The sequence below is a fragment of the Palaemon carinicauda genome, chromosome 1, assembly GCF_036898095.1.
Source record: "Palaemon carinicauda isolate YSFRI2023 chromosome 1, ASM3689809v2, whole genome shotgun sequence".
Classification (NCBI taxonomy): Eukaryota; Metazoa; Arthropoda; class Malacostraca; order Decapoda; family Palaemonidae; genus Palaemon; species Palaemon carinicauda.
Window position 1 is genome coordinate 127,482,332 of NC_090725.1, and position 26,697 is coordinate 127,509,028.

At 36.6% G+C, this 26,697-nt stretch overlaps 1 protein-coding gene across 1 annotated transcript in view; it reads right to left on the reverse strand.

The window, feature by feature from the left end:
• The window catches only part of LOC137658397 (uncharacterized), a 176,745-nt gene that overhangs the window by 52,648 nt on the left and 97,400 nt on the right, over positions 1-26,697 (reverse strand). The window contains exons 27-34 of the mRNA XM_068393122.1: positions 26,446-26,664; positions 17,790-17,939; positions 16,862-17,007; positions 16,256-16,399; positions 15,659-15,791; positions 14,966-15,091; positions 812-997; positions 444-645 (exon numbers count right to left, since the gene is read on the reverse strand). Of these exons, the coding sequence (XP_068249223.1) occupies positions 444-645; positions 812-997; positions 14,966-15,091; positions 15,659-15,791; positions 16,256-16,399; positions 16,862-17,007; positions 17,790-17,939; positions 26,446-26,664 (1,306 nt within the window). The remainder of the gene's footprint in view (positions 1-443; positions 646-811; positions 998-14,965; positions 15,092-15,658; positions 15,792-16,255; positions 16,400-16,861; positions 17,008-17,789; positions 17,940-26,445; positions 26,665-26,697) is intronic.

The window sequence follows — 26,697 nt, forward strand, 5'->3', positions numbered from 1 at the left end:
TGACTTCCAGGATGCTTGATCAATATAATAATGAATAAGAACAGGAGAAAAATCTTGACAATATCAATGATACTTAATTTCATGATAAAGATTAAATCAAATTATGCTAAAAAAAAAAAAACAAATAATAGGCAGTTCTTATAATATTTATTAAAAAAGGGAATTAATTAGCTTCATTTAAAATAAATATATTTAGCAACATTATGTTTCAGCCAATCCCATGGTCTATCGTATTCAAACTCTTCTTTTCATGTAGGCCTACAGCTTAGAGATAACTTACTGCAGTGCAGTAATGAGTTCTGTGTGGATTCCTAAGCCTTAGATGTTCTTGTCCATGTCCTATTGGCAAGACTTTCAAGAATGTTAGAAAAATAATTATTATTCTAAAAACAGACTTCACTATTCACGCGATGATTGAAATAATACAACTAACAGTACTGTACCTGCTGTGAGTGTGATGCTTGCCATTGGAGATTCACTGTTTGACGAGTAAACCCAAATAATCTCGGCGTCTTCGTTCTTTTTAACAGGCTTAAATTTATACCCAAAAGATGTTGTCAATGGGTAATCTTCCACATCATCACTCCACTGTGAGGCACTGAAGTTGAAGTTTGTAATAAGGGCTTCCCCGGTTTTTGGTGATACCTTCAAGAAGAAAATTTCTGAATGAGGTTATATATTTAGAATTGCATTTAAATAATTGTTATACCTCTAAATATTTTATTATTTAAACTTTATGAATGTTGGTGATAAATTATGAATATACAGACAGACAATAACAGGTGACACCAAACACACAACTTCATGGTACCTCGAATGTTCCTTCAGCAGGAATCTTGTTTGTCCTAAGGTCAACTTCAGCAAAACTAAAATCTCCATCTTCATTTTCACCTGATAAGCGGAACTTGTAATATGTTCCATCTTCCAGGCCTTTGAATGCATTTGAGGTGCCAGGCTTAGGTATCACAAGGTCATGTTCACGCCCATATGATTCACTCTGTGGGTGTAGAAGGAAATAGAAATGAAATTCTGAATCAATGAAATTTCAATAACTATAATGAGTTTATTTGATCTTTTGGAAAGATTGTGGATGGATGAAATACCATAAACACTAAAAGTATGTCTCCTATACTTCACATGAACAAGTCATGTGATATCAAATAATAGTTTTGTAATGGAATATGCAAAATATAAACTCTTCCTGGCTATAAACTCTGCAAAAGTGCACTTTCTGATGAAATAACTGAAAAGGAAATTTTGGTTATGCAGTCTGGAGGAATAATGATATGAAATCAGAAAACAGAAGTTAGAATAAAGAGGAAAGCTTACAAGCAACTGTTAGGCAGATTTATGATTGTTGATGAGTGAAAGTTGAAGTTTTTCCTTCATGCATACAAAAGGAACTTCACTTATGAACATGAAGCTGTAACAATATTTCTTGATGAGAAGCCACCAATGGTGATAAGAGCTTAGTGAACATGGTCTTTTTTAAAACGAAATGGGTTGTAGGAAATAACTGCAGGAAGAGCTCCCGTTAACACATCCAGATCTTATCCTAGGGAATTGGACCGCTAACACTCCCATACCAACATATCAGAAAACTGCAATAATACAGATCATCAACCATCACATGGTAAAGTTCAGAGATTTCTTAATATATGGTTGGTTATTACTGATATCACCTCAGTGTTCAGGCGTTACACCTAGCATGGGATAGTAGACCCCAAACAAGAGTGCTAAAGAAAGTTAAAAGTAAAGATAGTAAGACAAGAGCATAAGGGGGAACAGTACCGTATGGGTTAACGTGTCTTAAATTTTACCTTGAGGTTTTATTTGGGGATGGGATAAGGGGAATTGTTCACTTAGTAACAGTAAAAAAGTAAGACACCTATAGTCGTATGACTGCAACAAAACCATGATAGATTTAACCCTTGATAAGTGTGGTGGGTCGTATACGACCTAGTGTGGTTAAAAAAAAAATGCACGTTGTTTTGCCATAATTTTTTGTCCATATCGGTGGTGCGAGACCTCAGTTCAGTGTGCGCAGCAGTCAGGCAAGGACGCAATTCATCCCAGCTATTTTTTATGTGCTATTTCTCAGATACCCTCGGGCTGAGCTCTACCCATCAATACCTAATTAAGGTAAGTTGTGTAATATCAAAAATTTTATATAATCATCGAATGTCCAGTAGTGTTTAGGCGTGTATAAAAAAGGATTGTTGTAAAGTGGTTGTGAATTTCTTCTACCCCGTATGTTTTGGAAAAATAGTTTATAATTTTTCCTTTTTTTGTAAGTTTGCACCTTTATGATAACTTAATTATGATCATTATTTTATTTTTTTTAATTTGCAAAATAACCTATAAACTTTATTCTAGCTACCATAACATTTTTATGCAAATCTTTGAACAATTATATAAGTAAATAACTCGCTCATATTGACATATCTTTCTCCATTTCAAGTAGCAGATTTGGCCTTACAGGGTGGTGTGGTTGGCGGCCATTTTGTGAGCATATCTGACAGATGAGCTGGCATAGCTCTATGTATTCCTCTTTTTTATAAAATTTTTGATATTTTCATGCATAGATACCATACTCAGCAATGGATATAAGGATTTTTCTTGAAAAAAGTTCATAATAGAACTCAGCAAAAAAAAAAGAAGAAAAATAAAAAATAAAAAAATAATTTGCCCCTTTATATAACACTAAATAATATCCAAGTTAAGATTCTTTTACACATTTCTGTTGCACGATAATAATACAATATCCTGTAAGAATTTCAGCCTCTAACTACGTCATTTACCTACCCAAAATAAATTTTGAAAAGAGGATAGATTTTTTTGGCTAAAAAAAAACATATATTTCTTTTCTCCTTTCAGGAAACGTTCCCTTGGGGTTCTTCCAGCCCCTAGATCCTAGCAAATGGTGCTCAATTATCGTAGAATAAGTGCTTAGAATATTTTCAGTTTATTTTCATATATAGATTTTAAGTGAATAATTTTGTAAAGTCATTTTTTGTATACTTATTTTTTAATTTTTTTGTAATAAATATTTTTTTTAACTTAGCCGTTATTTACTTTTCTTGAAGATTAAAATATTTTTCTAATTTTATTTTGATATTAAAAGATATTGAATTGGCTTGAAAATTAATTTTCTATGAATTTTTTGGAGACCTCGGGTCGAGGTCGACCCATCAAAACCTACCCAAGGTGGTGAAATAACGATACCTATCCAGGGTTCCTTTAATGCAATAATCCTTGGTATAAAATGGTTTACTACGTAATCATAGGTTCTCTAGACGTTGCCAAATGAAGCCGTGTTACTGTGGTGCTCTCAAATTCTCACTCTGAGCTGTGTTTCAGCTTAAATTTCTCATTTGTGAAAGCTTTGGAAATATTAGTTAATCTTATGGAGAGACCAGAGTGGAAGCCCCCTGTGTGGATTTTCAAGGGGAGACAGAAAAATATGAATAACAGGTGGCTGTAACAGGTGTTACCACAAGAAGAGTGGGCATATAGAGGCAAATGTCCATGATGAAGATGTCACAAACTTGGATTTGTCCACACTGTGTAGATGAAGCCAATATGGCCAAGACAACTATTTTGATAATGGGGGATGAATTGAACATGAAAGACCTTTATAAAATGGATATGAAGAGAAAATTGCTGAATTGGAACGCCAAATTGCAGAACTCACGGCAGACCTATCTAATTCCACCCAGACTAATGGTCTCACACAGAAAGTTGATGAAATAAATTAAGTTAAAAGTTAACACGGATGGACACAAAGCAAAAGATAATAACATATGCTAAGAAAGTTAAGGCAAAAATCTACTGGTAATTAAATCAACTAAAGCATCAACGAAAATCACTGGCAGAATAAAAGAGGTGAAACATGCACTTAAAGACATTTCAAATCTCAAAACAAGGTCAACTTCAAATGGAAATGTTGTTATAAACTTTGCTGATGAAAAGACCGGATGAAGTAGCAAACAAGATTCAATGCATGGTTACCGACACCGAGACGAGGAAATTTGGAAATGTAAAACCTAAAATAATGATATTCAATGTATACAATGATGAAAGTGAAGTAGTAAATGCTTTGATTCAAAGAAATCGCTGTTTAGATCATAGCTAAAACATAGAAGAAAAGATAAGTCTGGTATTCAGGAAAAGGGCTGCAGTTGGGACTTCCCACTAATTGTTAAAATGTGATTCTGAAGTTCGGAAAGCTATTCATGATAATGGTAACCAAGTTATGTTGTGATGGGACACTTATAACATACATGATAGGCACCATGTGATCATCTGTTATCACTTTCGGAGGTATGGACATTTTGAAAAAGATTGCAAGGTTAAGAAGGATGATAAAGTCTGTGGAAAATATTCAGAAAACATTCTACCGAAGAATGTAATGTGCTACAGGTAAAATGTATAAACTGCACTAAGTTTAACAACCAAATGACCACATAGTGAATTAAAGAAATTGCATAGCTTATGATTTGGAATTGAAAAAACTAGCAGAAAATACTGACCATGGATATTAAGGATGCCATAAACTATGTAAATATACAATCTGTTGGTATTAAAAATATTCAAATTCAAGAATTGATAAATGAGAAATATTTGGACATACTAGCATTATCTGAAACATGTTTAAATAACTTTGACAAGGGTATGATCGCTGAAATGACCCATCCACAAACATGATTTCTTTCATATTCCGAGAGGGGATGTCTGGTGATGGGTCGGGGTCTTCATCCGTAAGGGTTACTCAAATGTCACGATGTTAAAATGAATTAGTGTAAAAAGCTTTGAATTTACAGAAATAAACTTCATGCACAAAACCAAAGAATATCCATTGTAATAGTTTACAAACCTCCGAGAAGAAATACCAGTATCTTCTTGGAAGTATTCAGTGTACTCATTGAGATGATTATCATGGGAAAAATTAATTAGTTCTTTGTAGAGACTTCAATCCTTGGATGGATGACGCATCAAATATTGATGCTTCAAAATTTAGTGAGTTATTGGAATCATATCAATTGGTAAATAATGTTGACTGTGCAAATACTTTCACTGGGCATACGTTGGACCTACTTTTAAGTGATGGAGTGAATAACATTATATCTGATATAAATGTAGAAGAGAATTGCACTATCTCTCCAGTAGGCAAATTTACTATGTCTAGACTACCTTGTACCGCTCGTGTATCATACACGATCGTACACTGACAGTATTTCTGTTCTCTGTTTTTTTTATATTGTCATTACTGCTTTCCCCTCGCACTGATAACCTGTTATTTCCTGTATGTGCTTGTATTGATTGTTTGAATTTTCTTTACCTTCTTTCACTGAAATAATTGTTACAAAAGCTTGCTGTCTGATGAAATACAGTTGGTTGCATTTACGCCGTCTCCCAGTTATCACCTAACTGCTCGCTTGCATATTGGTGACCAGCAGAATGACCAGTTCCCTCCCACATTTCCCCCTCACTGCTATGTCTTATTGTTTGATGATGCCCCCTTCTGACACTGACTCTAATATCGACGCCGCATCACTGAAACTACTGTCCTTCATCAGCGGAGAAGCGTTCGCTTGTTTCCAGCGTGCTGAAGTCCAGGTTCGCATTAAGGGCGTGACTACGTCAAGCACAAAAGCAGATTACGTTCTCATGGCCCTCCTCAAGGACACTTTCCAAGAAATATCCGATCGTCTGTGCAAGCAAGGAGACACGCCAATAATGTATGACACCCTCAAATCATACCTCTTGGCGCAGTACACACCATCACCGGCCGACCGCATAGCGAAACCATTTCAGCTCTCTCAACAACCATTGGGGACCAGAGGGCCTCACTCACCCTTAATGAAATGACCAGTATTGCTCGTCTGCATCCTGCCGCAGATGGCTCTCCTCATAAAATAAATCTACTTCATGCCTTTTGGTTACGGTACCTACCCGAATTTGTACATGCTACTATCCCGGATGTCGATAATTTACTCATGAAGGACCTGATGACCAAAGTCAATGCCCTTATGGACAGCCACTTCACTACCTTCCGGACCTCCATCAATGCTTCCACTCCTTACGAGGTTGACAACTATTCAACATCGACCAAAGCTGACGTGAATGCGGTAGAACACAGACGCATATCCCGTGACATGCCAGAGCAGCGACAAAGTCACCCACTACCTTCATATGTCACCCGAACCAACGACCTCTCCAGCCACTTCCTGACATCCATGGGCTGCAATTAGGCTACTACCACTCCAAATTTGGAGCTGCTGCGAAGAAATATGCGAATGCTTATCAATTTCCAAAAAATGTGTAAGTAGGGCATCGCTTGCAGCAGTAGATTCCCCTGTCACTATTCTTTTCTTTTTACATGACGCTGGTATGGGCGTACGATTTTTGGTAGACACAGGTGCTTGCAGTTCTCTTCTGCCAAGGCCCCTCTTCAGGACACGATGTAGTCTGTCTAATTCAGCCAACATCCGCCTGGTAGCTGCCAACGGGTCTGCGATACCCACCCACGTATATAAAACACTCTCATTATCGTTTAGAAGCACCAAATATATTTGGAAGTTTTTCGTTGCTGACGTTACATTGCCAATCCTTGGTGCGGATTTCCTCTCACATTCCCACTTCCTGGTTGATGTAGCTTATGGTTGGTTAATCAACGAGGATTCATATACTTCGAGGCCTCTCCAACCCGTCCCTCCGACGTCTCGCACTGAATCGTTTGGTACCCGCTAAACGAACTTTCGCCGAAAGGATAAAATGGGCCTTTGCCAAAAGGCCTGAAGCCCATGGTCGTCCCCTTTACACGTTGTCCTGAAGAAAGATAGCTCTCTGCATCCATGTGAGGATTACAGGGGACTGATCATGCTGACGTAACCGGATCACTACTCCCTCACAAACATCGCCGACATGACCTCCTACTTTCAAAAAGTTAAGTTTTTCTCCACGCTCAACCTCCTGAAGGGGTATTATTAGGTGCCCATGAACCCAGAACACATCCCCAAGACCACCATCACCATCCCCTTTGGTACAAATACCTTCAATTACCCCTGTTTTGACCTTTGTAATGTAAGGAACACTTTTCAACGTCTCATAGATATCATCTTAGGGTACCTCCCCTTCTGTGTATGTTACAAAGAGGAACACCTCCATCATCTACACATAGTTCTTGACTGTCTAAAACAGAACATCCTTGTTATCCAGTACAAGAAGTGTATCTTTGGTGCCAACAAAGCATCGTCCATAGCGCACCGCATCACTCCTGAAGGAGTCCACCCCCTCCCGAAGATGGTAGCAGCTGTTCAGACCTTCCCCATGCCCTTGACCATCAAAGCACTGCAAGAATTCTTAAGCTTGATGCACTAATATCACCGTTTCCAGCCAGCCATCGCCACTACTCTTGCCAACCTGTCTATGCCTCCCTCCTGGGTAAGCCAAAGGACCTGAAATGGTGTCCTCTTCAAGAGCCGGCCTTCTGCAATGCAAAGAATGCCCTTTCAAGTGCTGATGCCCTCACTTTTCTCGTGTCACATGCACCTCTCCTTCTCTCCACCGATTCCTGTGACGTCAATATTTGGGCAGTACTTGAGCAGATGGTCAACTGAAGAAAACTGTCAAAGGCAGAATCAGGCTACTCTACCTTCTACCTCGACCGCACATTGCCAGCGGTGCACTTGGCTGTCAATCACTTTCGCCACTTCCTGGAAGAGATGTCCTTCATCATTTGCATGGACCACATGCCTCTGGTGCACGACTTCACTTGACAGTCCGACGCCCGATCAGCCCGCTAACACCGACATCTCCCCACATCGCTGAATACAATTGTACCCATCAACACGTCCTTGGGAAAATGTATCCCGTTGCTTATGCCCTGTCAAAAAACACATTGGCCGTCATTCACATGGGATTGGATTGAAAAGCTTTGGCAGGAGCCTAATGAAAAGACCAACAGTACCAAGTATGTAGGACATCCTGCATATTCCTCCGTTGGGAAGACATCACTCTCGATAACTTCAACGCCACCCTCCCCAGTGATGTCAGTACTGGTTTACCGTAGATACCTTCTCCCATGCGTCGACATGTGTTTATCTCATTCATGGCCTTTCACATCCCTCATGCTGTTCTACTGCACAGCAACTGAGGACAAAGTTCATTTAACAACGTATTACTAAGAATACAAAGGACTGGGTCCATGTCTGTACTTCATGTTAAACCTCAAAAGTACATCGACAAAGGGATTCAAGAATGGGCCTCTTTCCTCAACCTCAGCGATGTTTTGCCCACATTCACGCTGATATTGTTGGTCCCTTACCCACACCACAAGGACATCGTTACCTGTTTACCATCATTGACCGCTCCACTCGTTAGCCTGAAGCCATTTCCATGAAAACTGCAACGTCCGCCTCATGTACATCTGCCTTACTCTCAGGATGGATAGCAAGATTTGGTATCCCTGAGCATATTACTTCTGACACGGTACCACTTCCACCTCTCAATAGTGGACATCATTAGCAAATATCCTGGGAATAACCCTTAATCACACAACTACATACAAACTTGCTACCAACAGAATGGATGAACCTTTTCACAGCACCCTCAAAGGAACTTTGATGTCCTGCTGCAAGGACTCTAACTGGTTTATCCAGCTTCCCTGGGTCCTCCTGGGACTATGGACTACTCCTAAGGACATCCTGGATGTCTCAGCAGCTGAAATGGTGTATGGCAATTCGTTGGTCGTCCCTGCCGAATTTTTTTCGTTGACAATCTCCTTCGACAATCTCCAGCGCCTGCGTCATGTTGTGGGAAAATTTACTCCATACGATCAGACTTACAACCCCCCAGCAAAGCTACACATACTGACAGATTTGCACATTTTCCTGTGCAATGACACCAGCAAACCAACGCTAACACCACCTTACACGTGCCCTTTTCCCATAATCCATTGGATAACAAAGACGATCTTACTAAACATTTGTGGATAAGAATACTGGGTCTCTATTGATTGCCTTAAACCTGTGTATCTCCTGCAAGTGTACAGTGTACCTCTCCAGAGCAGTGTGCACTATTTCTCATGTCTCTTTTTTAGGGGGGGAAGCTATTTACTATCACACACGCATGTACACATTAATGGTTTTTCTGTTTTCTTTATGTTATCCTTATCGCTCCCCCCTCGCACTGATAACCTGTTTAAGCCTGTATGTACTTGAATTATTGTGTATGAATTTTTTTGCTGTTCTTGCTTGGAATGGCTTGTATATGAACTTATGATCAATTGAAATAAAGGTAGTTGCATTCGTCTTGTCTCTCAGTTATTACCATAGTTCCAACTTCTCCAAAGATGCCATAATTCTAAGAATAATCATTCACATATCCAGACGATTTGTCATTTTGAACTACCAATAACTCTTAGCTCGGATGAAGAAGTCTGAAAAGGAACTGTTACACGGGAATTGATATATCTTTTACAGCACCTAAATCAAAGGAATATCCCTGAAATCCTTTGAATGAACCCATGAAATCAGTCGTCCATCAAATCGATGGCTAGCAACCAATCATCATTCCTCACGGCTGCAAATCTATAGAAAGAGTTTTCATTGAAAATTTTGTTGACTATAAACTTGTTTGTTCATGAAACACAAAGAACTGATCTCCAGAACCTGATTCTTTATGCACTAGAAACATATTTGTAAAAATTTGTGGAAGGATCCATAACTTCCTCTGTAATTTGTTTTTCTAGGAGTTTCTTGTTTTCAATTACATTTTGTTATTACTTAAACCCTTTGAACCTTTAATAAATTAGTAAACCGAGACTTAACCATAAGACCTTACAATTTTCCAAGTACTAGCAGCAGAAATAAAAGTGCCATAATTAGAACTAGAATGAAACTTGTAGTAATAGCATCCCAATTCATATAATCAAATCATCTTAATTTGTCAGTATGCCAATTAACGTCTAACTATTTATTAGCTAAAATAATTCTTGGTGAATCAGTGTAAATAAACCCCTAAAATAATGTGACTAATCTGCGCAAACCAGAGACTGTATTTGGAACAAAATAAGCGTATTTATTTAGGAAGACAAGAATAACGTAATATGGGACATGATTAATTACGGCACACAAATGTTGATCCTAAGCGATTGGTTCAGGAATGGAAGTCAGGAAATCAGAAATGCATCTACAGTTCTGAATCCATGCTTCTATCATGGACCTAATTGTAGGAGTAAGGATTCAAGAGTCCGAACAGCCAACTCGGATAAGATAAGAGATACATTGTCTGAAGACATAGGAAGGGAAACAAAAAAAAATTGATACGTGTTCGGAGGGATTATTTCTATTTTACACTTTGACTTGATGAAAATAGGGTTGACTAACTTAGTAACACTTTATTTATGACCTACACATACATTATCAAAAAATATCAGCTTAGTGGTAGGATAAAATAGATTAGGCTAGCAGCAACACTCGTAGCTGACTATTTAAACTATGAAAACTTCAACGAAACAAGAGGAAGAGAAATAAGATAGAATAGTGTACCTGAGTATACTCTCAAGCAAGACAACTCCAACTCAAGACAGGGGAAGACCATGGTACAGAAGCTATGGCACTACCCAAGACTAGAGAACAATGGTTTGATTTTGGAGTGTCCTCCTAGAAGAGCTGCTTACCATAGCTAAAGAGTCTCTTCTACCCTTATCAAGAGGAAAGTAGCCACTGAACAATTACAGTGCAGTAGTTAACCCCTTCAGAGAGGAAGAATTGTTTGGTAATCTCAGTGTTGTCAGGTGTATGACGGCAGACGAGAATATGTAAGGAATACGCCAGACTATTGAGTGTATGTGTCGGCAAAGGGAAAATAAACTTTAACCAGAGAGAAGGATCCAATGCAGTACTGTCTGACCAGTCAAAGGATCCCATAACTCTCTAGCGGTAGTGTCTCAAAGGTTGGATGGTGCCCTGGTCAACCTACAACCAATAAAAAATAGCTCAGTGAGGAGAGAAAATAAGGAAATAAGTAGACAATAAGAGAAATAATGAAAAATTTACAAAGAATAATTAAAAATAGTAACATCATCAAAACAATTATTTCAGCCTGTTCAACATAAAAAAAATTTCTGTAAGTTTGAACTTTTAAACTTCTACCAATTCGACTACCCAATCTGGAAGATCATTCCATAACTTGATTATAGCTGGAATAAAACTTCTAGAATACTGTGTAGTATTGAGCCTTAAGATGAAGAAGGCCTAGCTATTGGAATTAACTGCATGCCTGGTATTACGAACAGGATGGAACTGTCCGGGAAGATCTGAATGTAAAGGATGGTCAGAATTATGACAAATTTTATGCAACATGCATAATGAACTAATTGAACAATGGTGCTAAAGATTAATATCTAGATCAGGAATAAGATATTTAAATGACTGTAAGTTCCTGTCCAACAAATTAAGATGAGAATCAGCAGCTGAAGACCAGACAGGAGAACAATACTCGAAACATTGAAGGTACAATGAAAGAATTCAAACATTTCTTCATTATAGATTGATCACTGCTAATCTTAAGACTTTCTCAATTAGCAAATTTATTGTGCAATTGAACAAGACACATACCTAAAGTGTTTCTCAAAAGTAAATTTGCTGTAGAAATCCCACCTAAAATTACTAGTGAATTGTACAGAGTTAAAGAAACATCATCAATGCTGAGATCCGGATGTTGAGGAGCCCCTATCCTTGAGCTGCTTACAATCACTTTGAGTTTTGTTAGGATTCAACTTCATGCCCCATGATTTACACCATGCACTTATTTTAGCTAGATCTCTTTAAGGGATTCAACAACCCCCAGATCTACATTCAAGAGATTGAATTGATGCAAAAAGTATAGCATCATCTGCAGATGCAACAAGCTTGTTTTCTAGGCCAAACCACATGTCATTTGTATATGTTATGAAAAGTATTGGGCCATGCACACTACCCTGAGGAACACCACATATTACATTCCTATACTTACTATGGTCCCCATCAGCAACAACTGTGCAATCTATTACTTAAAAATTCGATAATAATGCTAAAAATAACTCGCCAACTCCCAACTGTTTGAGTTTGAAAACAGGGGCCTCATGATTAACACAGTCAAAGGTAGCACTAAAATAAAGGACAATAACACGAAATTTCTGAACACAATCAAGGGATTTCTGTACAGTGTTGGAGATTGTAAGAAGGGCATCACACATTGCAAAGGCCTTTACAAAAACCAAATTGCAAATTAGGGAAAAGCTGATTACATTCAGTTTACTTATTAAGACGTTTTGCCAAAAGACGTTAAAAAACATCAGATAATATGGGAGTTATGGAAATTGGGTGAAAATCAGTTGGACTTGAGCTACCTGAAACACATTTACATAGTGGAGTAATATTACCAATTCTCCAACAAATGCTAAAAGCTCCTCTTCTTGCTAACTTGCACAAAATAACGGATAAATACCGTTTGGGTCTACACCTCCATAAACATCAAGGTCCATCAACAGAGCTTTCATTTCACAAATAGAAAAGTTACACTAGTTAGTTTAGCCTTAGAAAAACAGGAATGAGGAAGATCAAGTTTCTCATTGCTTGCCATCAAACTCATCAGCCAAAAGGGTTGCCTTATTCTTTGAACAGTGAGGGACAGAGCCATCAGGTTTAAGTAAAGGGAGAACCGTTGCATCTACACCAAAGAGTGTTTGTCTTTCACTCAATGCCTTAGCACACAAGTAGGGATATGCCTATCAATTATGTTGACTAGATTATTATTCAAATGAACAACAGGATCAACACTATCATACAATTGTGACCAATTCAATAAAAGATCACTCAAAATGCCACTTCAATCTGCTTGAAATTTTATATAAATCTTGCATGAGTATGATACATCAGGGACAGCCTCCTCAGTCTTCACTACTAATGAAACCAAGGCATGATCAGAGTCCCAACTGGAGAACCAACTTTACTTGCTATTAAACCAGGGGAGTCGGTGAATATAAGGTCGAATAATTTACCAGACCTGTGAGTAGCTACCTTTATGATTTACTCATAGCCTGATTCAGAGGCAAAGTCCAAAACTCTTGAGCCTTGGCGATCAGTAGGAGAATTTAACCACTCCTTATGGTGAGCATTGAAATCACCAATTAAAACAAAATAGTCCTTTCTATCATCTTCTTGTATCTTAGCCAAAATGATAAGAAGACAGTCAAAGGTAGAATATTCTATGTCTGGATTCCAGTAGAACAAACACAAATAAAAGTTGTTATGCCTGCCACAAACTTTTATTACCCAAATCTCATGACATCCACATTCATAGTAAGCCTTATGGGAAGCAGGGTACCCGGTCCTAATATACACCGCCATTCCCTAGGCCCTAAGAATAGCATCGCGTTTCAACATTATTGGCTTCTTAAAACCAGTTATAAGGAGCTCAGATGAATGCCTAATATAGAAACCAAAGTTTCTGAGCACAAAAGAATATCATACTGTCTGGACGTGGCAGTAAGGTCTAGAATATTTGCATGAAGACTACGAATATTTCAATACTTTAGACGACATTGACGAAATCTAGGACCTACTGATCCCAGATTTTGCTCAATGTTTCCAGACAGCATAAGAATTAATGATTATATAAAAAGATAATCATACTAAAAAATTGAATTAACAACAATGATAACAAAAACAATAAGTACAGAAATATAAATAAAATTATCGATCAAGCCCATAAACTATACAAAAAAATCCGGAAAAACTGGTTAACAGGGAGGAGCCGATACACCATCATAGGCTAAATAGTCTCCAGGATAGCCACTTCAACTGATGGTATGACAGTAAGGAAAGTTTCGGAAAGCAAAAGAAACAAATCAGGAAAATACAACCTCTTGATAAACCACCAGGCATCCATGGCCCTTGTATTAAGCCTGCCCAACACAGCATTGCAACAAAACAAGAAGAAGAAAAAAATAAGATCGAATAGTGTGCCCGAGTGAACCCTCAAGCAAGAGAACACTAACCCAAGACAGTGGAAGACCATAGTACGGAGGCTATGGCACTACCGAAGACTAGAGAACAATGGTTTGATTTTGGAGTATCCTTCTCCAGGAAGAACTGCTTACCATGGCTAAAGAGTCTCTTCTACCCTTACCAAAAGGGAAGTAACCACTGAATAATTACAGTACAGTAATTAGCCCTTAAGCGAAGAAGAATTGTTTGACAATCCTAGTGTTGCCAGGTGTATGAGGAGAGACAAGAATGCGTAAAGAATAGACCAGACTATTCAGTTTATGTGTTAGCAAAGAAAAATATAACCCTTAACCAAGGAGAGGGATCCAATGTACAGTATTACTGTCTGACCAGTCAAAGGATTCTATAACTTTCTTGTGGTAGTATCTCAACGGGTGGCTGGTGCCCTGGCCAACCTACTACCTAGAATGTGGTGTAATGGGTATATGGGTAAATGTTTTCTAGTAATAGTCTATTAATGGAGCATTTGACACAGAAATGAACTTTAAGCGAGAAGGATACCTTGGTAATCCTGAACTAAGTCTTTTTCATAAAAAGCATACCAAAATATAAAGCATAAAGAAAGAGATCCAGAAAGGACAATGAAAGCTCAAAGATGACAACAATAGTATGATATGCTAAACTCAAAGTCTTCACACAAACCACCAGGAGCAGTTTTTACCTAAAAGCTAACTCTTCATTGATACAGTAATATTTATGTGAACTTCAGGCAAGATTCATCAAAATAACTTAATTAGTCTTTTATAAAGAAGTAATTCTAACTCTCAACAATTATGCTTCAAAGCTCAGAATTATAGGCTAATGATTAAGGTTACCCACAACAGTTATTGAAAAGGAAAATCATCCAAATATTTAGCAAAACATATAACAGTATGATTGGGATAATATAAATATGATGTACTCTTCACCTCAAACATTGTCTTCTTTCCAGCTGGAAGCTGCGAAATATCTGCAGAAGAGAAACCTGGTGCATCTACAACTTCCCACCAGGCTTGTAAATTTCTTTGACCGGTTATGAGTCCTTCAATCATGACCTAAAAAAGAAAATTAATTTAATCTCAAGAAAATAACTAAAATTCAGGATCACCTATATCACATCTGGCTTCAGATAAATAACATGAGTGAATGCTTCAAAGTGATCACATTGATTTAAGATTCTGCATTCTGAATTCCAAGAATTCATCAAAGTTAATTGCATTTTGACTTAGTTTCTGCATTCTGAATTCTAAGAATTATTCATTTTTTTTCATTATGATGTCAGGAAATATGGTTAACTTCTTTATAAGATTAAAATAATAGCTAATTATAGGATTGTCTTATGATTTGTTTCTTCAATGGGTATTATTACTGAAGACGTATCTGGAAGTTCATAATTTTGGGATTCATTTCAAAACGATTTCTTTGAATGATTACTAATATATTTACTGGATATAATCCATATACCACATTACCTTACTATATTGGATGACAAATTGCAGCACAACAAATAACCCTTAGAATCCATTAGCCCTTGTTTTTAACTTATACCTTCTATTTCATTTATGACACTTATTGCTGTTGAACCCATTGTATCACATGCTTCCTTATAATTTCTTACATACCCTTTCTTGAGCGTCGATGACTAAGCTTGAACTTTTAGTAACTATCTCAGGTAATTTACCTGATGCTATTTCGACATTAATCGATTTAGAATCAGATGCATTATTCTTTGTAACCTCAACTGTGAAGATATACCTGAAGAAATAAAAAGGTCATAAATAATCACAGTCAAAATTTCAATATCCATACCCCCATATTATCAATGCTTATCCCGTCATTATTTTTATACAACATCTGGTCATACTGGGATAGCTTTTGTTTCATAGACAAATAGCTTCCTACATGGTTGCACGATATTCCATTGGTCATAAAAAAATATCAGTGGTATTTTAACTCTGGTGAGGATAACGCCGTTTTCTCTATGATCAAAATATGTTGAAATAATTCAATTCGGCATGATATATATCTGACCCATCCACTACTAAACTGGACCCTCAATATTCCAGAGGAAGCAGAATATAGGCAAAATTGTGACCTTGTATTGAACTGATGAGAAATTAACATATCAATAGATATGTTTTAATCCTCTTTTAGTTTGAAATGAAAATATAGTTAAACCACATTTCATAGCCTATAGGAACAAAATCACTATTTCTTACCTGCTAGGTGGCAATGTTTGGGGCTCTAGATATAGATTAGGCTTAGTCAATTTACTTTGTTCAATGGCATTTTCTAAGCGTTGCATTTTACCACTCTTGTCGACTACAAAGCATCCTTTATTCTCTTCCGTTAAGCAAGACCATCTATGAATTAAAAGAAAATGGGTGTTAAAAACAGGGATAATGAAATAGAAACTGCAAACATCTATCTTTATACAGCACTGTACTTGGCTTCATATACACAATGTTGGTCTAGATACTTTGGGACAAGAGACCACCAACAAAAACTTAACCTCCAATACCCTTTGATAGCTTAGGTATAAAAAGTAAAATACAAAAATTCAAATACAGAAAATTAGCAAAGCAATAGTATAAACTATCATAACTGGTGTTTATTTTGTGTAGGGTAGTGAGCGTTGGATTGCATACCCAACCATGAAATACTAAAGCGGGACAGTGGACCATAAGCAAATACTGAAATAACAAATTATATTATTAAAAATATAAATAATAAAGTCAGTTTTGTTGCTCCAAGTTTTGACACGAACTTCAAAGTATCTCACTTGAAATTACTTCCTAAGCACAGATATTAAAAGGAAAACTTGCCTAAAATTAAGCAGCCCATGCTGGTTGTCCTTGTCACGAGATGTGGAGGCGTCAAGTATTATAGGTGTTGTAGATCCAACTTTTATGTTATCTGTTGATGTGACTGCTTCAACTCCAAGAGTTGCAGTAGTCTGCTCCAGTTTACCCTATATTAAATTCATAATTCAGCAAAATTGTTACCTTTCTTATAATCATACTTAAGGTGCTTCAAAATTGTAGTTTTATCATGTCTAATTAACTTAATGATATATATAATTTCTGTGAAAATAAACGAGTCATATTACTGACTATAGCAAGAAAATAGTTTGTATAAAATAAGAATGTTATTTTATTGTAGCACTGGAAGTCTACTAAACCCCATATTCATTTGACTTATATCATAAATTTCATGAGATTCATATCATATGTATATCACTAATTTCTAAACACCCAATCATTAAGTATTGAAAATTAGTAAAATTATCCAATAAAGGAAATTAGACCAAAATTCATTCTAATAAGTAACATTTACTCCTGAGTTGAATAGTAATCTGCTTTTTCATGAAATTGTGGTATTTTGTGAAAATTCTTTACAAAATTTATCTTTAGAAAATCAACCCAAGCCTAATTGATACTAAATTCTCAAAAAAAATTTTCTTTAAACAGATTCATTGAGAAAAGTTATGAGAGGCAGCAAAGGATTGTTCTACAAAGATTTATTCAACTAATTCTATTATTTCCTTGGGTTCTTGGAAATGTATAAATGATTTCCCTCTGGTTTATTTTCAAGTATGCATGTAAACAGTATAAAGGCTATACATACATGTATATATACATAGGACTACACATGTAAAGTTTTTTATGCAGTTCAATATAATATTGTATGAAATATAGGAATTCATTGAGATCAATGGCAAAGCCTAAAAAGAGTACAAGTGAATGTATTTACCTCTCCTCTGACAGGAGGGTTTCCCATATCTGACACTTTTACGGAGATTGTGTAGGTAACGCCTCCTCGTAAGATATTCTTCGGAATCGTGACCACGCTCCCTTCTCTGTCCTTCCATTCACCTCCTTCTGGTTCAATGTTCCACAGATACTGGTGAAACAAAAATATCCAAATTAGAGATAACTATTGGATTGGTTTATACATAATCATATACATAGTGTATGTGTATTTTCATATGCATATATATATATATATATATATATATATATATATATATATATATATGTGTGTATGTGTGTGTGTGTGTGTGTGTGTAGGCTATATACCCTTTATAAAATAGAGAAAGTGTCTGATCACACACACACACAGACACACATACACACACACACACACACACACACACACATATATATATATATATATATATATATATATATATATATATATATCAGGTCACGTCAGAAATCTCCATCCCTCAGGTAGGGGGAGTGGGAGTAATCATTCCCTGGTGAAGTAGGTGCGTATGTGTGCATATCCATTTAGATATTTAGAAGTAATTTTTTGACGGATCACAAACATTGTTTTATTATTAATATTATTATTATTATTATTATTATTATTAACTGTTACACTATAACACTAGTTGGAAAAGCATGATGCTATAAGCCCAAGGGCTTCAACAGGGAAATTAGCCCAGTGAGGAAAGGAAACAAGGAAAAATAAAATATTTTAAGAGGAGTAACAACATTAAAATAAAAATTTCATATATAAACTATAAAAACTTCAACAAAACGTGAGGAAGAAAAATAAGATAGAGTAGTGTGCCCAGGTGTACCCTCAAGCAAGAGAACTCTGGCCTAAGACAGTGGAAGGCTATGGTACAAAGATTATGGAACTACTCAAGGCTAGAGAACAGTGTTTTGATTTTGGAGTGTCCTTCTCCTGGAAGAGTTGCTTACCAATACTAGTGAGTTTCTTCTTCCCTTACCAAGAGGAAAATAGCCGCTGTACCATCACAGTGCAGTAGTTAACCCCTTGACAGAAGAACTGTTTGGTAATCTCAATGTTATCAGGTTTATGAAGACAGAGGAGAATATGTAAAGAATAGGGCAGACTATTCGGTGTATGTGTAGGCAAAGGGAAAATTAACCATAACCTGAGAGAAGGACCCAATGTAGCACCGTCAGGCCAGTCAAAGGACCCAATACCTCTCTAGCGGAAGTATCTCAAAAGGTGGATGGTGCCCTGGCCAACCTACTACCTATATATATATATATATATATATATATATATATATATATATATATATATATATATATATACATATATATATATATATATATATATATATATATATATGTATATATATATATGTGTGTGTGTGTGTGCGCGTGTATGGGATTAGAGAGCTGTGAGGTCCTAAAGGACTATCCTGTTGAAGGCTACACAGGGAATCCAGTCTAAAATAATGTTTTCTCTGTCCCAGGCCCACTGTTTCAACCTGCACATCATGAACTCATCGTGTATAAGCGGGGCCCATGGGTTCAGGATCTATTAAATCTGTCACAGCTCCTCCAGTGCTGAAATTCATCTGACGATCAATACCACAATTAGTTTGCACCCCCCCCCCCCCCACCTCTCACCATCTTTTGTTTTCGTCGTTAATAATCAATTGATAATGAAAGGAAGATCAAACCTCAGTTAAATTTTCATGAGCATTCGCCCTCTTTAGTAGGCCGCGTTGGCAACAGACAGCACTAACACATTGCGAGTTTGTCTTTTGCAGCTTAGTTACTTTAGTCTTCAACTCATGAGCAATGCTTCACCATATTTAGAACGAGTAGCCAGCATTGAGTATATTAACATTTAAAAAAAAACGATCATGAAATAGCTCATTTCTTTCTCATACTTTAATCTTCAAACCATCAGCAATGCCATCACCATATATAAAACAAGCAGTTAGCACATTTCTTTCCCACATTTACCCATACAAAATTAAGGTAAGGTTGTAGATTGTATGTATACATGATTATAGCTTGCAGACATGTGAACTTTACCCTTCAGATATTATACATTCAAGCAATCCCTAATGTACGCTAAGGCCATTTCAAGAGGGTCTTTTTTTTTTTTTACAAATATAGGTATAAACATGCACCTGTAAAAACAAAAATCATACTAAATGCAAAAAATAAAACAGAGGATTTTTTTCTAAACCTATAGCTATAAGCTAAAATTTTAGTAAAACACAATCCTTAACAAACCTCAAACAATACTAGACCACCTACTATTTTAACTTCTCTCTTCTTAGGTTAGTCTGTGGTATAGATCTTATTTCAGATGTGTTGTTTAGTTCATTCATATATTCTAAGTTATACGGTATTAGCTAAATTATAATCTAGCCAGCATTAAGTGAGACCCAAGGGTTAAGGCTCCTCCGAACCATCTAAGCAAAGCTGATAGTGTGGCAACCGATAACACATCATCACCAATGTCCAATACTAATGCTGGACACAATACTGTATTGACCCTTAGTTTTCATCAAGCCATCCTTCACGAGTCTTGAAGACCCCATATCACCCCTCCAAAAAGAAGTTTTTCCTTTGTCTAAACTCCTTTTTGGGGGATTAGGGTGGTGTCTGGTCTGCAAGAACTAATACCAGGTTAACATTTGAGAAGAATTGTGTACCCTAAATGACACTTCATCTATAACCATGCAAATATCCAATTAATAGGTGGGAAAACTAACAAGTAAGAACTTGCATCATTCCAGTAGATCCTTGGGGAAGGAGTTCGATACCTGTCTCAGTGCCTATGCTAAGGGACCCTGTTGATTTGCCTTTATACGCTTGTTGGGCCACTTGTATTTGTTTTAGGTAATATCCTATCAACACCCTAAGCCTAGCCCAACTCATAAAGCTCTGGTTGTCCTGGAATTGCATATTAGTAAAATATTGCCGATAAAGAAGCAATTTTTCTTACATCATGGCTTTTAACGATGGAGAGAGAATCAGCTTTTGATAAGGAAGGTCATTATAATACAATGGTAAAGCTGTGATATACAGATAATACTCCCTCTGAAGAGGCTTTTAATTTTCGGCGATAAACTCTTGTTCTCCATATAATGGTGAAAACTCATTGATTCTTGCTCTCAAAGCTAATTCCATGAAAAATAGCCTTTGGAAAAACTTTAGAGAAAAAGTATGATTGCCTAATTTTACCAAATCTTAAAACACTATCATAAGACCAGTGCACTGAAGGGGTTGGGAGGGCTGGTCATTGTAAAGCAAAGGACAGTAATCTTGTGTAACCTATCTGAGTCTAAATCCATGTTAAAATTCCACTTAACAGGTTCTCTCAATGCAGATTTTTGATGGCTTAAGTTTCATATTTTTAAAAAGACGGACTAGAAAGGAAGCATGGATGTCTGGGGCTATGTGGAATGCACACCTATCCCTAAAGAAACTACTTCAGTTCAAGAAATGTTTGAAGGCTTGACAATTCAAGTGCTTGCATTTCAGACTCAGGATTGCTTCACAAGTCTTCGTCAGGAGGAGGGCCCCTATCTACAAATAGATAAGATTTCTGGGAATCAAGGTTCTTTTATACCTGGATAACTCGCTGTTTTTAATGCTTCATTAAAACGGATTCGGGATCAGCAAGCGAGGTTACATACTGGAAAGATTAGGAATTCTCGTCACTTTGGAAAAGTTTGTATTTGAGAATGAGAATAGCTACAGTTCCTTTTCAGGATTTTCCGTCGGAAAAGAGAATTCACTCCAATCTTCTTTCGTTAAAAAGTTTGATAGGATGAAGTCATTGTTTGGTTCAGATGAAAATAAAATTGTTGGGGGCATGGGTTCAATAGAAAAGATCATTCTAATGGAATGCCTAAAGATGAGAGTTTTCCAAAATTATCTTAATTGGAATTGGAACAGAATATTTAATATAGACAATTTCTATATCAGAGGTGAAGAGTCAACTTCAACTGCTGAGTTGGTGGGACAATCCTTTTTAGTTATTACAAAGAAGTTCAGTGGAAGTGACAATCAAAGAACTCATTCTTTTCACTGATGCTTCATAAAAAGGATGGTGTGCAAAAATGGTTGCCTCAGGTTCAGAAAAACTGAGGTCCCCATTTAGTACTTAAGCTCACTCTAACACAGACTTATATAAGACTCATGAGTTGCTTGACCTTGTTTTGGATTACGATTTGATTGCCAGTCTTGATCCTATCATTGTTCCTCATAAAGAAAAATCTGTGAATTCAGGTTTTGCAAGTAGGTTGTCTAAAGAAATGTTTGTGGGTAATAAAGTAGGAAGTGGTCTTGAACTCATTTTCATTGCAAATTTTATAATATAGGTTATTTCTAGTCTTGTAGAAGCTAAATATGCAAGTCATCAGGATTTGGATTCAACTTTATATTATCTGGCCTGCTTAAATAAAACGGTGTCAGATTGAGCCTCTGAGACATTAACAGCCTTTATGTATTTTGTGATTAAGAGAATAGAACCGATACAGTATGTACCTCTATTACACTATAAATCTATTTTTGGGAGCTGTGTTAGACGGGGTTAAAATTGATAAAGTAGTGGCTCAAGTTAAGAGCAGAAATCAAGCTGATATCTTGATGTTGGTTTCTAAAAATACTTAAGCTTCCACTTTTGGGTTAAATGCTCCAACTTCAGAATGGTCAACAAGGAAGCCTTTTTGTTCGAGGGATATTACAACAGAAATCCCTTATAGCACATATTCTAGAAGGATTGCCAACCATAATCCAAATTCTTATCGGAGAACAGTATGATGGTTCCTCCCTAGGAATTCCAGTACGAGGAAGACTTTCCCATTTCTTTCCCGTTTGGAAAACTCTTCAGCCGGACCTGTGGGTACTAGCTGTACCTCAAGAAGGCTATCGAATTAATGTAACTTTCAACCTTTCCTTCTTAAAGAAATCAGTTCTGAGTCCAAGCATTCTTACCAATATAGCTAAAGCTCAGATGCTCCAACAAGAATTTGTGTAGCTTCTAGAGAAGGATATGGTATGCAGACAATTATCTCAAGGAGTCTCTTTGGATTGGAAAATCAAAGACCGACCTGCTCACAGATGTTTTACGGGAAGAGTGGGGAGTACTTATATCTCTCAGCAAAATGGACTCCCCAGGAGATAAAACTACACATCAACTGCCTAGAGTTACTAGCAATATTCGAAACTCTAGTGGTAAGGAAGACAGTAGCAATGCCTTTGGACAATTCAATAACACTACTATGTCAAGAGCTGAGAAGATAGATCTTCCTTCCTGTATTCGATAGCAGAAACATTAGATATCAGAAGCATTGTTCATCGTTGATGAGTCTGAGAGGATTCTCTCTGCTCCCTTAGCTTATTCTATGAAAATTCAATGTATTAGCCTAACAACTAAAGAGAAAGTCAAATTTTCCTAAACGTTGGCCTCTGCATCTGTTGCTATGTCAAGAGATTTGGAAGTGGTGGGGTTGCCCGAATACTTGCAATATTACTGTACAAAAAGATAGATGTTTTTCTATTCACCTCTGCTGGATCCCTTAACTTGGAAGGTAGACGTCCTGTTACAAGACTTTCAAATCTGATTACAGTATTCTCTCTCCACATTGCGGTTCATGTTTTGTAGCCTCAGTGCATTGCGGGTTTTTAGATATACATATGTTTTTAATCTTGCATATTTTCTGCTAAATTGTGTAAACCTGTGAGATACGAAAAGTGTAAATTCCGATAGAGACAGCATGTTACGACATACCACTTTGTCTGTACTCACTTTCATAGCACGTTTGTGGTTGACAGGCGGGAGTTAACCAACGAGAGAATAGAGATATGTATCCTGAGAGCTAATTGGCCATGGAGCACAAGATCACTTCACAGTATGTCGCCTTGTAGCTCCTCCCGAATCCACAACAGTTGTGTTTACATGACATTACAGTAAGTTATGTTCCTGCATTTAGTGAAGTAGCGTCTTATTTTTATTTCTATCTTTACGATGCCGCCAAAACACCCTTCTCCTTTTATGCCCTCTGGTAGTGAGCCTAAGTGGCAAAGGATGATGCTGACCATAGTTTAGAAGATAAAACTTCTCACCATTTTAAAAGGAGGCAGAAGTTTTACGGCAGTCGGGTGCCATTACAACATCTTGTCGACAGCTCGCAACAGTAAGAAAGATGAGAGGAATATCATAGTCATCATTCAAGCTACGTGATTAGAACCTCATACTCGGAAAAAGAGAGAGAGAGAGAGAGAGAGAGAGAGAGAGAGAGAGAGAGAGAGAGAGAGAGAGAGAGAGAGATGTAAGATTAAAACTGTTTTAAGATTAAATAACTTTTAATTGTTTACTATAACTGGTTCTATACTTTTTACTGTATATACTGTGCACAAATAAAATTTTCGTAAATACGAAACTGATTTCTGTTTAATACGATATAAGAGTGGGAGAGATGAGGATACAGATAAAGGCTGGTTTAACATTAGTAGGGGGGAGGATTATAAAGGTTTAAAATATAAGTAATTAATAGAATAGATAGGGCGTTGCTACTTCGCGGATCTTATTAATAGTTCCTTTCTGGCAGCAGATGGAAAAGTTCAAAGATCTAGGGTTATTGTCGGTGTGTCCAAGAATATTGCCATACACAGCCAATCTGTTCAAACAACAAATCTCAAAGCTGATCCATCGAAACCAGTTTGTAGTACACTTGATTGTTTGGAAACTAGCCACTGTAGCCTCCGAAACAGAGGGTTTTCAAGTCCCTCAAGACTTTATTATAGGTTGTAAAAGACAGTCTATCAATAGGCTACATCAAAACCAATGGAGTATTTATTTTGATTAGTGCAAAGCAAAGAATCTGTTAATGAATAAGACTAGCTCTGATAATTTTGTAAAATTTTTGCTGTTCTTTTTTTTTTTTAAGAAACTTTCTATTTCATCCATTAATGGATATACATCCATGCTTAATTCTTTCCTCAAGGATCTGTGATTAGGTCTATCCGTTTCAGCTATTATGGCGTATGTATTTAGATTGTTTAGTACTGAAAGGCCTCTAGTAGTAAGGTAAATTTTCAGGAATTTTCATGCCATCTTACAGCATTTAAAAGATCCAAAATCTGGTATGTTGGAAAAAAAAATTCTTGAAAATATCACGGCTAAAACACTTTTTTCTGTTGTGATTAGTTTCAGCTAAATGCATAAGTGAACCCCAAGTGCTGCCTCTCAAAGCAAACTTTGGGGAACACAAAATATTTTAATCTCTTTTACTTTCCTTCAGATCAAAAAAAACATTTTAAGGCTGAGAGTTTATCTCATTTTCTTCTCATCCCTACTCTGGAACTGGATGAAAACATTAACGCCGAAAACAGGTTTCTTTGGCCAGTTATGTATTATTTGGACAAAACTGCAGGTATTAGAGGTAGTGTCCCTAGTTTGGTGTGTGGGATTAAGGTCCCTAATCACCTTTGACCAAAAGAGTAATGTCATTCCTAGTTAAAAGTTTGGTCACAGAACATCACAAAGAATTTTATCTAAATCTAATAACATGATTGAAAATGATGTACATGATATTAGAAGTGCAGCTACTTCCCTTAATTATTGTAGAAATATCTATTTGGAGAGAGTTTTAGCAGCAGCTAAATGGTATAGCAAGTCAGTTTTCGCTAAACATTATCTCAAAGCATCCTGGTTTACTTATAAAGATTCCTGGACTCTAGGCCCCATAGTGGCGGCAGGGGCCGTTGTCTAATTGATTTTGAGTCCAGTTAATCTATAACTCTCTTATCTACAAATATATGGGGTTTTATCCAATAACTAATTTAGAATCAATCAAAAGTACCATTTAGATAAAAATGTATTATTTTAAATAATCTACATTCCGGTATTCTAAGTATCCTTGGTAAAATATATGAAGTTCCGTACTTCAAACTGTATTCTAAGATGGTTTGTTGGAAATAATCGAGACTAGGTTAGTAAAACTTAACCATGGTACATTACATTTACATAAATTATCTTATCTATTTCCTTCAATGGCATCCCACTTCCAACAGAGAGTAGGAGCCAGCAATATGAACATCAGAGGAGGTTCATAGAAATGAACAGAATTCTAATAATATAATTTCTTATTTCTATACTCAATGTTCATATACATGCCACCCTCCTCCCCATCTGACTCATAGTACACTATCAGCAGGATAGGTGTAATGTTGACTTTAAAACTAAAGGGACAAGGAGTATCTGTGGCTTCTTACTACTTTCTGATAGAATATTCTATTCCTTTATTAACGAAGGGCATTATATTGAGGGAAAAGACAATGGGAATATAGTTCATGTCAATTAAGCAGAGATTATGGGTTAATGTTAATGAAAACATCAGGTTAATTAATAACGTAAATAAGAAATTTCTTCATCGAAATCTATTTTTTGCATCGTATTTGATTACTTTATTTGCTATAGTCCTCTGTTTTCTATCATATTGTTTCTCTGCTTCAGTATGGAGGGTTCTAAATCGGTTGGGAAAGACTTAAAAATCTTTGATAGAATGCTAAAACAGGGAGATTGCATGACCTATTAATTTTTTTTTTTTCTAATTAGACATCACTTTCTGTTCTTTTGAGTTTCATCTATGAACAAAGTTAAATAAATCTACCTGTAAATTAAGATCTTCAAAAGATGAATCATCAGAGCACATGGAAGGAGTTGCTTTGAACACATTACTGCGATCAGCCATGAGATTTGTAGGACCTTCAATTGTCACACGAAGAGCCTGTCCTGGAGGCACAGCAGAAATGTATACAGCTTGGGGTTCACTAGTTAATCCTGGAGCTTCCAGTTCAGCAATCACCATATAGTCTTTGCCTGGTATTACCTAGACAAAAAAATTGCAACATATAATAAAATC